The 12,760-nt window shown below is 46.8% G+C and overlaps 1 protein-coding gene across 4 annotated transcripts in view; it reads right to left on the bottom strand.

Annotated features, from left to right (window-relative positions):
• The window catches only part of grb10b (growth factor receptor-bound protein 10b), a 95,002-nt gene that overhangs the window by 32,787 nt on the left and 49,455 nt on the right, over positions 1-12,760 (bottom strand). For all 4 annotated transcript variants that reach the window (XM_080897211.1, XM_080897210.1, XM_080897209.1 and 1 more), the window contains 2 exons: positions 8,350-8,632; positions 6,311-6,455 (listed from right to left, as the gene is read on the bottom strand). In XM_080897211.1, coding sequence (XP_080753337.1) covers positions 6,311-6,455; positions 8,350-8,632 — 428 coding nt within the window. The remainder of the gene's footprint in view (positions 1-6,310; positions 6,456-8,349; positions 8,633-12,760) is intronic.

Genomic DNA, 12,760 nt, shown 5'->3' with positions numbered 1-12,760 from the left:
AGAAAGTGACCTCATTCACGTAGCTTAATGATTGGCAGAGCTAACTCGAGAAAAGTTTGAGTTATGTTTCTCCAAATTTCGAGTTAATAAGTCGAAATTTCAACAAAATATTTCGAAACTTCGTGTCGCGGGCTCCTTCTCCTAAACTTCCTCCGAACAAATACAGGCGTAGTCGGAAAGCATTCAGTGTGGATAATTTATTTATTTTGCCGGCCTCCCAGGTGCACAAAAAGTTATTTACAAAGAAATAGAACTGACTTAAGTCAGCACAAACAAATATCTATATACAAAACACAGTCTGCATGTTACCCTCTCTGTAACAGCTCACTGGAAAGGAAGCAAAAGCAAAAGCAACAGGTGGGCCCTGACCGCCTTCTCTTATACCCCATAGCCCCTCCCACTAGGCGTAATAGTCATCTCTTTATTATTATCAAACCGTCTTTCCCCCTCAGCTTATTTCCTGCTGTAGTCCTACAATACATATATGTATATACAGACATTTATGGCCACTTCCCGGCAGCCTACAGTGTTTCACAATAACACCAAACAAACCAAAAGAATAATGCAGTTCACGTGACTCTTCAAGCGCGCGCGAACCCACTATTTAAACCCCGGAACCCCATACCATCGGCTTGCATAACCCCCGTATAATTCGGCGATCATAGCGAGTCTCCGCGACCGGCTTTATGGAAGGTAAGTGGGAAAATACGTTGGCCACCTTCTGCGCTGCTCAAACTATACCTCTCACCCCTTTTTGTTTATCTGCCCGGTCGCCGAAAAGCCGCGCAGCCCCGGTAATTGTAAAAACTAATGGTGGTGGTGCGTGTATGCGCCCAGATCAGCTGTCGGCGGCTCGGGGTGACTCCGTCACATCATCTCCTTCCACCCGGAGGTTGGCGTTGTGCGGCAACCTGGAGAGATAATCTGCCACTACATTGAGCTTGCCTGGTCTGTGACGGATGATGAATCTGAAAGGCTGCAGTGAAAGGTACCAGCGTGTCAGTCGGCTGTTATGGTCCTTCATGGAATGGATCCAGGTGAGCGCTCGATGATCAGTTTCCAGCTCAAACTCTCTTCCAAGTAAATAATACCTGAGTTTCTCCAGTGCCCACTTAATGGCCAAAGCCTCCTTCTCCACCGTTGAGTAGTTGGTTTCCCGTGGCAGCAGCTTGCGGCTCAGGTATAGGACCGGATGCTCCTCTCCCGGGTCCCCTTGGGCCAGCACTGCTCCCAGGCCACTTTTGGAGGCATCCACCTGGACCAGAAACTTCTTCCTGAAGTCGGGGCTCCTGAGAACTGGAGTCGTACACAGGCAGGTTTTCAGCCCGTTGAAGGCTTGTTCACATTCCGCTGTCCATATGACAGGATTCCGTTGGTCTTTGCTGGTCAATGCAGTAAGAGGGGCCGCAATAGTTGCAAACTGGGGCACAAATCTTCGGTACCAGCCAACCAGCCCCAGGAAAGACCGGACTTCCTTTTTTGTGCGAGGCCGAGGGCAGTTCTGGATAGCGTCCACTTTATCCATCTGCGGGCGCACCTCACCTCTGCCCACTTGGTAGCCAAGGTAGCGGGTCTCCTGCCGTGCCCACTCACATTTAGAGGGGTTGAGGGTCAATCCTGCCTTATGGATTCTTCCCAGGACTTCGGACAAGTGCTGCAGATGCTCCTCCCAGGTGTTGCTGAAGATCACTACATCATCCAGGTAGGCAGCACTATAGGGGTCACACCCCTGTAGTAATTTGTCCATCAGCCTTTGAAAGGTGGCCGGTGCCCCATGTAGGCCAAATGGCATCACTGTGAACTGGAACAGGCCGGCAGGGGTCCTGAAGGCGGTGTACGGTCGAGAAGACTCCTCCAGTGGCACTTGCCAGTACCCTTTACACAGATCCAAGGTGGTGATGTACCTGGCCGCTCCGATCTTCTCCAGCAAGTCCTCGATTCGAGGCATGGGGTAGGCATCAAACTCTGAAATAGAATTTAGCTTCCGGAAATCAATGCAGATGCGTAGGGAGCCATCCTTCTTGAAGATGATGACCACCGGGCTACACCACTCTGAGCAGGACGGCTCTATCACCCCAAGCTCCAGCATCTTCTCCACCTCCTGTCGCAGTTTCTCCACCAAGTGTTGTGGAATCCGGTATGGCCGTTGGCGGATGGGATGTCCCTCCTTTAGGCGTATCACATGTTCGACAAGGGTGGTCCTGCCGGGGTTAACTGAACACAAAGAGGGAGTCTCCCGAAGGATTTGGAGTAGCTCCGCCGCCTGCTGTAGGGGGAGATGAGTCAACACCGGAAACATCGGATCGGCTCCCTGCTCGGGTTCGGTCTTCCCTTCTCTTGGCACTTCTCTTGCCATCAGAGCTTTCGCAGGGGCCTGGTGGGGACGCTCTTCCCATTCTTTCAGGAGATTCACATGGTAAGTCTGCTTCTGTTTTCTCTTTTCAGGATGATGAATCTCATAGGTCACTGGCCCCATTCTGCGAAGAACTGTGTATGGCCCTTGCCATTTCGCCAGCAGTTTACTGTTGGCTGAGGGGAGAAGTAACAACACCTTTTGACCAGGTTGAAACTCACGTTGCCGGGCCTGTTGGTCATACCAGGTCTTCTGGCTTGAGCGTCTCGCAGGTTGACCTCGGCCTCTTCATGGTATCTCCCCAACCGATCTCTCATTTCCAGCACAAATTGCACCACTCCTTTCTCATTTGCAGCAGAAGCAGGAGACTCCCAACCCTTCTGGAGGAGATCCAACGGGCCCTGCACATCCCAACCATAGAGTAGCTCGAATGGTGAGAAACCAGTGGAAGCCTGGGGAACTTCTCTGTACGCAAACAGCAGGAAGGGTAGCCACTGGTCCCAGTCTTTCCCAGTGTCTGACACAAACTTCTGCAACATCCTCTTCAAAGTTTGGTTGAACCTCTCCACCAACCCATCTGTCTGTGGATGGTAAGGTGACGTCCTGATGGCAGAGATGCCTAGCTGATTGTGGAAGAGCTGCATCAACCTAGAGGTAAAGTTAGTCCCTTGGTCAGTCAAAATCTCATCTGGTATCCCCACCCGGGAGAACAGCTGTACCAGTGCACGCAGAACATTGGGTGCCGTGAGCGTACGCAGGGGGAAAGCTTCCGGGAAACGAGTCGCATAATCACACACCACCAAAATGTACTGATGACCCCGACTACTTTTTACCAGAGGACCCACAATGTCCATAGCTATCCTACGGAAGGGGGTGGAAATGACTGGAAGTGGCTGTAGCAGAGCCCTGTCAGACTTGCGAGCTGGACATGTTTTCTGGCAGATAGGGCATGTACGGCAATATTTCTGTATATCTGTGTACATTGACGGCCAAAAGAAACGTGAGCTAACTCGCATATAGGTTTTTTGGCGACCCAAATGACCTGCCCAGGGGAGGGTATGTGCTAGGTGCATAATGAGGGGTCTACAACTAGAAGGTATCACAAGCCGTTGGTGGTCACCGTCAACTGCATACAACACATTTTTGTCAACAATGAACTTCTCTTTCCCTCCCCATTTCCCGGTTTCCCCTTCAGTCACATTAGCAAACAAAACTTTCAACGTTTCATCCTCCCTTTGCAACAAAGTGATATTTTCTGGCACATCCCATTTCATGTTCTTAGTGTCCGGCCCCTTTGACCATAGCTGCTTTTCAAAGCGGCGTTGGCGGCGGGATTTTCTTGGCCCCTTAGTGCCACCCTCGCACAGACTACTGTCCAAGTCTGGCAGGGGTTGGCATCCCGCCTTCGCCTGGGCCCTAGTGACCACTGGGCCTAACGCCTTCATTTGAACATTCCCCGTTTCCCTCCCTTTTGTCTCTGTGTCCCGCTCTTCTTTTTCTTGCAACAAATCCATAAGCACAGGCACATCCATCCCCAGAATAACCTCTACCGGCAAATTCTGTACCACCCCAACAGACAATAAATATGGCTGGTCATTAATAGTCACTGTTATTTCCACCTTTGGGTAGGGATGTTTGTCACCATGCACACATAACACTTCTTCTTGTCGACTATAGTCCACACAGTTCACTGGTACCAAGCTTTGCTTAATTAAAGACATAAAACTACCAGTGTCCAGCAAAGCAGTAGCCTGCTGACCATTGACCTTCACTTTTTTATAGCGTTGCACCTCCACTGGCTGGACCCTTGTGGGCTCCATTTCCAGCCGGGGTGCATAGCAGGCACCAGTGACTTTAGCCTTCCGGATAGGGCATACCGAGGCTTTATGACCTGGCTGCTGGCAATAATAACAAAGGAAGTCCTTACCCGGCCCTCGTACGTTGAATACCTTGGGGTTCCCGGGTGGCTCTGGGTTGCTCTCCCTCTTCAGAAGACCCGATGATGGGAGTGGTGGTCGCTGTGGCGTCCCAGATGAGCGTGCAGGTGGTGCTCCTTTACGCGCATTGAAGTACTGTGACACCAGCTTAGCGGCGGTCAGTCCATCTGCTGGCTCATGCTCCCTCACCCAGGTCCTCACCTCCCCTGGAAGTACGCGGATTAACTGCTCCATGATGATAGCTTCTCCCATCTCTTCTTTCGTATGCTGCTCTGGTCGGATCCAGCGCCGATAGAGGCCCTTCAGGCGATAATAGGTCTCTGTGGGGCTCTCACCAGGTGGAACAGTATTGGACCGAAACCTCTGCCGATACGTCTCAGGGGAAATGTCAAATTTGGTTAGCAACGCAGCTTTTAAATCTTCATAACGATGGGCTCTTTCTTCATCCATTGAAGTGTAGGCCTCCAACGCCTTCCCTGATAGCAGTGGAACTAGACGACAGGCCCATTCACTCTCTGGCCATCTCCAGGTTTTGGCAACTCGCTCAAAACGCAACAAATAGTTCTCAATGTCTTCCCCCATCTGATAGGGTGGAATTTTTGGCCCAGCAGATCGCATCCACTCTGGGACTGACTGGTCGAGGCTGTTGGTCACTGCTTGTGACTGACGAGAGGGAACCTCCAGTAACGACGGCCGGTATTCTCGCTGCCGGGCCGGGGTAGGCAGCACCATCCTGGGGCTACTTGCTGTTGCCGTGCTTGGCGTAGCCGTTGCTGCCGTGGTGCTAGCTCCAGCTAGTGCGGGACCTGGGCTTTGCTGACCAGCCACATCTGCGGGCAGCGGCGCATTAGGAGGGGAAACGGTCCTCAGTCCCCTGAGTTCTGCCAATAACACCGTCTCTCTCCTTTGCTGTCCCGCCAGGAAGTCCCTCATCATCGCAATCAGTTCTCCATCACGTGCTGCGGTCGAGGTTGTAGGCAACTCCGGACCAATCCTGCCGGAAATCTCCTCCTCCTCTGCTGAAGAAGACGACGCCGGCACTGTGTCCCACGCCAGCTCCTCTGCTGTCTTCTCCCCCGGAAGCTCATGCTGCTGGGACCGCAGCCCTGTGCGCTTCGCTGGGAGGCGCGTTTTCCTCTTCCGACTAGCCATCCCACTCCTGACACCATATGTCGCGGGCTCCTTCTCCTAAACTTCCTCCGAACAAATACAGGCGTAGTCGGAAAGCATTCAGTGTGGATAATTTATTTATTTTGCCGGCCTCCCAGGTGCACAAAAAGTTATTTACAAAGAAATAGAACTGACTTAAGTCAGCACAAACAAATATCTATATACAAAACACAGTCTGCATGTTACCCTCTCTGTAACAGCTCACTGGAAAGGAAGCAAAAGCAAAAGCAACAGGTGGGCCCTGACCGCCTTCTCTTATACCCCATAGCCCCTCCCACTAGGCGTAATAGTCATCTCTTTATTATTATCAAACCGTCTTTCCCCCTCAGCTTATTTCCTGCTGTAGTCCTACAATACATATATGTATATACAGACATTTATGGCCACTTCCCGGCAGCCTACAGTGTTTCACAATAACACCAAACAAACCAAAAGAATAATGCAGTTCACGTGACTCTTCAAGCGCGCGCGAACCCACTATTTAAACCCCGGAACCCCATACCATCGGCTTGCATAACCCCCGTATAATTCGGCGATCATAGCGAGTCTCCGCGACCGGCTTTATGGAAGGTAAGTGGGAAAATACGTTGGCCACCTTCTGCGCTGCTCAAACTATACCTCTCACCCCTTTTTGTTTATCTGCCCGGTCGCCGAAAAGCCGCGCAGCCCCGGTAATTGTAAAAACTAATGGTGGTGGTGCGTGTATGCGCCCAGATCAGCTGTCGGCGGCTCGGGACGGGGTGACTCCGTCACACTTCGAGTTATGGATACTTGTTTGTTTTTTTTAAGTGGCGGAAACTGGTGAAAAAGAGGCGAAAAAAACAAAAAAAACAACTTGAATTTTACTTACATATTTGCCCGAGGAAGGTTCCCCAGGTGGTAGAGACCCAGGACTGAGGACAGGTGAGCTAGCTGGACTGCAGAGCTCAGGGAAAGGGTTGGGGATGGCCGGGAGAGATGACGTCCTCAGCTGCTGCTCCTGCTCCTGCAATCTCCTGAAGAAAGAGGCGGATAAAGACGTGTAAAGTGGTTTGATGAACAGAGCATGTCTTTTGGTTTAAGCTTATGTTTATTATTATGGTTATAAAAAACCAAAAACAAACTTTAGTCCAAGTCCATGACCTGGAACAGCCTTTTTAGAAGCAAACTTTAAAACAGAGCTGCTGACAGCTGTGAAATACGTGCAGGAAAGGCGGCTAGAATTAATAAAGTTCTGCTGTACAGTATTCAGCCTCATGCCCGTTTCTGTCTGATCTGCTCGTAATGAACAGTCTCGAAGCAAGTGGAAATCACAGAGCCACCCCAGCCAGCTAGTTAATTTTTTTCAATTAATAATACATCAATGACGAATCAAGACATCGCTTTAAAGCAGATTTCTCTTTTTTTAAATATATAAATTTGGCACATGCAGTGTAAGACTCAAATTATTATCGGACAGCCAATCAACCATTACTTTCAGTATTTTTTAAATTGGCAAGTCTGTTTGTGGAATCCCAGCTTAATAACTACAAATAAATAAATGTGTGGAAGACTGCTTAGCCTCCGTTTCTCTTCCTCAGTCAAGCTCTGTCGCTCCGAAGAACCCAGCGAGTTCAAAAGGGAACGGGCCTTTTGATGTCGTCCCATCTGAGCCGGAGAACAGGGTTATCTAGAGGTCAGTCCTGAATAATAAGAACTTCAGGGCCTGCTTCTGTGCGTTTGAAAAAGAGCGCTCATAAGACAGAATACTCCATTACCTGATGCTCCCCTCCTGTGTTATTGTCACATAGTCCAAAGGCGAGTAATGGGCGCTGACACCAGCTCTGCGGTGCATGCACACAACTATACTTCTATTCTCCCAACGTGTATGAGTGCAGCCTCAAGGAGGATGCGGGTTAGCATGGTTTAATTTGAAAGAGACATATGCACATGGTACTTAAATAAATGAGAATCTTCTTCTCGCCTTTGCAGGCTGATGTAAAAGAGGAGTGAAAGGGAGGAACGGGTCATACAGGGGTTACAGATCGGGAGCCAGGAGGAACCGTTATGCTCAATTATCGAGTGGGTGTGGAGGGATGATGTGTACAGTGAAAATTCTCTTTTGAAATTTGAAGAGAAAAAAAAGGGTTTGAAGTCTTGCTGTGTGGCTACGCATGTGGCAAACGCATAATACAAGGCTGAAAGAAGTTTGTGGCTGAAGTTACTACCACACTTTTGCTGATTCTGTGGGTGCACGAGCAGTTATAGCCCTGTTGTTTTTAGCATTTTTTTAAATTTACTTATTTTAGGGCGATGATTGCACATGTCTTGACAGTTAACAGAGGATGAATGAGATGCCCAAAGATGGTGTAACATATACTGAAACCTAATGTCTCAGATTAAATGGAGCCTGAACTCCCATCCAGCTCCACATTTAACTTTGAATACTACCAAGTTACATTGCACACATCACAGACTAAAAGCATGCTTACTCCTCTTATCCTGTTAATTACTAAAGCCCCTCAGTTCATCTACTGCCTCAAACAAGCATTTTTAGCACCCTCTCCCCTTCTGTAAAGCCAACTCTGATCTGATTGGCTGTGCCTCACACACAAAAGTTTTGAACAGGAGGTACATGGAGTTTCTGCTTCTGCCGTCACTGTGGAAAACCAAATATTTAGAGCAGTCTGAAGCTTGAGCCTTTGGCTTATGAAGATTACAACGACTTACACTGACCTAATTTGAAACTTTGGCCATGTAGAATTGAGGGGGGGGGGCAGCATAATAGATTCTCTTTATAGGTTTCCTCCAGTCCGAACTTTAAACCCATACTCTTAACACTGAAAGTTAAGTTTACTATCACATCAAGCAAAAAAAACAAACAAACAGAAAGCTCATAACTGGAGGAGATGAAACTAGTTGAGCAGCTACCTGACAGCATTGATGTGCATCGGCTGTGACCGTTGGAGGCCGGTTTGAGGAGAGTCTGAAGACGAGGAGGGCGGCTCTGGGGAGATGTGGCTTATCCCGTGTGAGTGCTGTCCCTGCCGTGGCTGGTTGTGTTGATGTGCTTGATGGTGGTGGCTGTGTGACGTCGAGGTCTGTCCGTTGTGCAGCAGAGGAGTCGATTCTGTCTGTGGACCGCTGTACAAGTACAGGCTCTCCAGTGAAGAGTCCATTTCATTCACCAGGGCCTCCAAGTCGACATCATCCTCTAAAAGACACAGATATGGCAGAACAAATCTGTGAGTTAGCATTAACCTGACATGAGCTCCTGTAAAGTAACAGCATGAACTGCTTGTGTAATGAAAAGAACTACAACAAATCGACAAACACCAAAGGGAACCAGTGCGCATATTAAATTTGAGGTTTCAAATAACGTGTATGTGAAATTTGCACTGTGGGCCAATGGTCATATGTTTTAGATCGGTCCAAGCTCTTCTGTAGGCTCAGGAGGTAGAGTGGATCATCTACCACTCAGAAGGTAGGTGGTGGTTCAAACCCTGGCTGAGTTCAGCATCTTGCCTCTGTGCATTCATTAGTGTGTGAGGTAGGTTTAAAGTGCTTAGTTACAGAATTGAGTGCTTAACTTAAAAAGCACTATATGAGTACCAGTCCACTCCTTTTCTGTATTCCTTTTTTAAAACCGTATACTTGTTTACAGGGTGGGGGGCCTTGAAGTGATAGGAGCTAAAACAGCCAACGCAGTTTAAAAAAAAAAAAAAAGTTCCTTTAGAGGAGACTTCAAAATAAATATTAAAAATAAAAAGTCAGCCCCCATAAACTCAGTGTTAAAATGTCCAACTTTAGCATTTAAAAGCATGTTCACAGCCTGGTAGAAACAATTTTGGCATCTATGGATACTTTTCCCCCACTTTAAAAGATCGGCAACTGTGACCGTCAGCTGAAACTCGCTCCAGCTAATAGAGCAGCTGCTGTAAAACCATGTTCAAAAAGTTCATACAGACAACTCAAGTGCCCAAATACCTAAAAATCTAAAGGTGGAAATCAGCATAATAGGTATCCTGTAAGTGCAACAACACATAGTGGGGTTGGGGGTGCGAGTGCTGCAGACTTATAGGACTGATTCTTATTTTAAAACACAGTAAAATGATTAAGTCCCTGGGTATTCAGCCACTTTCCCCTTTCAGTTTCTCATCTAGCTGTGGCCTGGATTTGAACCTTTGCACTAGTAACTCAAGGTAAAAGAAAAAAAGAAAGAAAATACACAACACACAAGCGCCCACGCAGACACGCACACAGATTTGTTGCCAGTTTTGCCAGAGTGCTCAATCAGCAGGAATATCTTAACGTCTCGACTGAATACACCGTAATGCCCTGTTAGCCAAATCTCCAGGGAGATCAGGTACAAGCACAAACCTGCCCATGACACTTTTCAGCTCCAACCGTTGGGGTTCAATGTAAAGGCACCGCACTGCAAGCATCTGCTCTGCATTCAGGGCAGCTTTCAAACACTCAGCTTTTAAATGTCTTTAAAAGAAAGATGTGAAATTCTTCTCAGAAGGTGTCTATCTTCAAAGTCTTCGCGAAAACCTCCAGGCACATTTAAATTCCTGAAGTGAATTTTTCAACCGACTCCAGGAGCATGTTTTATCAAAGCCTGACGTGAGCTCAGCTGAAGGGAAACTCGTCTAATTGCTCCATGCTGTGAAAGTTTGAGCATCTGGGTAAACTGACAGCCCAACTTTGCTCTTTTTAAATTACAAGCCGCAGCTGTGATTCTGCTTGTGATTAATAATTCTCCATTATGAAAAAGAAATCTATCCCATGAATTTATCATAAGGTCTCTGTAGAGATCCCAACCGTGCTGTTGCACAAATGCAAACCACTAGAGGGAGACAAACTAATTGGATGAGGAAAGGAGCTTTGAGACTCCTGAAAACAAACATTTTTCAAAAACTACATTAAATTTGCATCCCTGGAACACAGGACCAGAAGACTTTTGGGATTAGGAAGCACTGAGGTTGTTAGTTTCTTGTTCAGCAGTGAAGATGCCCTTTGTGAAAAATCTTATGTGGATGGATTATACATCTATGCTCATTTATGAATATGCACACGTCAGCTTTAGATCATAGTTCTGTTAGTAACTAATTGGTAAGTCTAAATGAAATGGAAAGTAATACAGATGCTTTGTTAGCACCAGCCGCCTCCTGCATCCACAAAACCTTAGGCTATACCCAGTATACTTGAGAAAAAAAAAAAATACTAATCTAATGAATGTAAATTAATACTACATTGTAACTTTAACAGACACCGGCCTGCTGTCAGAATTCAAATGAGCCCCACATGCCTCACGTCATGTCCCTGCTGACTCAGAGTGCAGCACACCTGACAGCTGGATCATGCAGGTGTCATATCACAGGTAAAAATCCCATGACTCATCAGAAAGCTTACATTGGAAAACTGTAATCTGACTAATGTAGTTTTAAAAGCACTGGCCTCAAAGTGAGCACCAGTCTGGCAATGGGCCATTTTTCTTTTGGAAATGCCACTTTTTCCCCTCTTCTGGGGAAAAAAAGGGAGAAAAAAAAAAAAAAAAAAGAAGAAGGAGGGATTAAACAACAAGAGGCGTCACAGGTTAGTGAGTCAGTATCTTCACGCAAACATCTACATGCAAAGGCATGGCTCTGCCTCTAGCTATAGCTACCTGCTAAAACTTTTGTGTCGCCTTTGAGGACCTTTTCCTTAAAACAAAATGTAAGGAAGGTGCACCACAGGTGTCTGAACTGCTGGCGCTTAATCTGCAGGTATAAATAGTGACAGATAAGCTGCAGCAGCTACTTATAGATAGCCTAGAGAGCTAAAGACCTATATGCCACAGGATCCAGGGTGCATACGGGGCTAAACACAGGACTAAGGACAGACAACACAGTTGTAATATCGAACAGAGCACCACGACCTGCATGCTGCACCTGTTGTTTAAAAAAGGAAATCTACATATATCTAAAAGTTTAGAAAATCTACATGAAATGTAAGACCAAATTTCAAAAATTACTTTTATCCTTTTTATTCTTCAGAGATGCGACATGACCCTCAAGGTAGGGAGAGCATGTACCCGACCTAGTATGGCTTCTGGGGAACTGTCAGCATACAAAGAAACACCACCCATAAACTCTTGCAGCTATGGAAGACTTGTGCGTCATTATCAGTCATATGATCGCAATCACCAATGCATGTCACAATCGCACAAACAAAGATATGCGTCATGCTCCGTGGCGTGAGGCAGACAGACTGATGACACAGAAGGCATGCAGGCAGGCACGCACACATGCACAGGATTTAAACTCTGAAGATCTGGAGAGGGAAGCAGCCTATCATTGTTCGTCGTTGGACACAGCCCAGAAAACAGAAGCTACACGTGATACTTGGCTTTGGCAGCCACGAGAAATGACACAAACCTTTATATCTATCCTCACATGTGCTCTCACTATATTACAAAAATTATAATATACTAATAAAATATCACAGCAGCTCGTGCAGCAGGAAGCACACATAGCTGCAGCTTTAGACTCAAAACAGGGAGGAAAGAAAGAGACAAGTAGCAGCTCTGATGCATATGCTTAATGTACAGCATCACTACCATGTTATGAGCCTTGTTGTAGGCATGGAGCTTTAAAACAACACTGAACCTCGCTGTGAAAGCCATTACACAGTTGCTGCACTCCTATTCACCACCATGCGCAAAGTTTACAGAGCAAAACAGATTGAAAGAACCAACAGATAGCAGGATTTATTTAAAGCTGTATTCACCCGAGAGGCATCTCGGTTAAAAATCTTACAGCTACAGGCTCTGACTCAGCCTCATCCGTTCCTCACAGGAAGTATTTACAAATGCAACAGGGATCACACAACAGAATGGGTAGGAAGGAAATCACTAGCGGCAGAAATTAGTCCTAATACTGAGCGGTAAATGGATATGAGCACAGGTAACAAGTACCTCATTACTTAATCCTTTCGCTAAATTAGTCCTTTAAGAGGTGCGATTATCCTGGATCCTATCTTAGAGACTGTGCATCCACGTGGAGGTGGTTCAGTTACTGTGCTTTTCTTCTACATTTGAAGAGCACTGGGTTACTATTTAAGCTCCATTTGAGCAAATTGCTTTAACTGTCATATTTGATAAGTATATTTTTGGTTTATTCATAATAACCAAATCCTTTCCCCTTTTCTTTTTAAAGAACTCGGCCTAAACTCCACTGGAGAAGTCAGATCCAAATATAAAGCCTCGACCGCTCCAAGACCAACACGGACATTACTGTTCTCATTTACTCATCGTTTCACTTCTCCCATGAGTGGAATTCATTCCCTCCCCTCCTCCTCT

The sequence above is a fragment of the Rhamphochromis sp. 'chilingali' genome (genome assembly GCF_963969265.1).
Source record: "Rhamphochromis sp. 'chilingali' genome assembly, chromosome: 11".
NCBI classification, from domain to species: domain Eukaryota; kingdom Metazoa; phylum Chordata; class Actinopteri; order Cichliformes; family Cichlidae; genus Rhamphochromis; species Rhamphochromis sp. 'chilingali'.
This window is presented reverse-complemented; position numbering and strand designations above follow the sequence as displayed.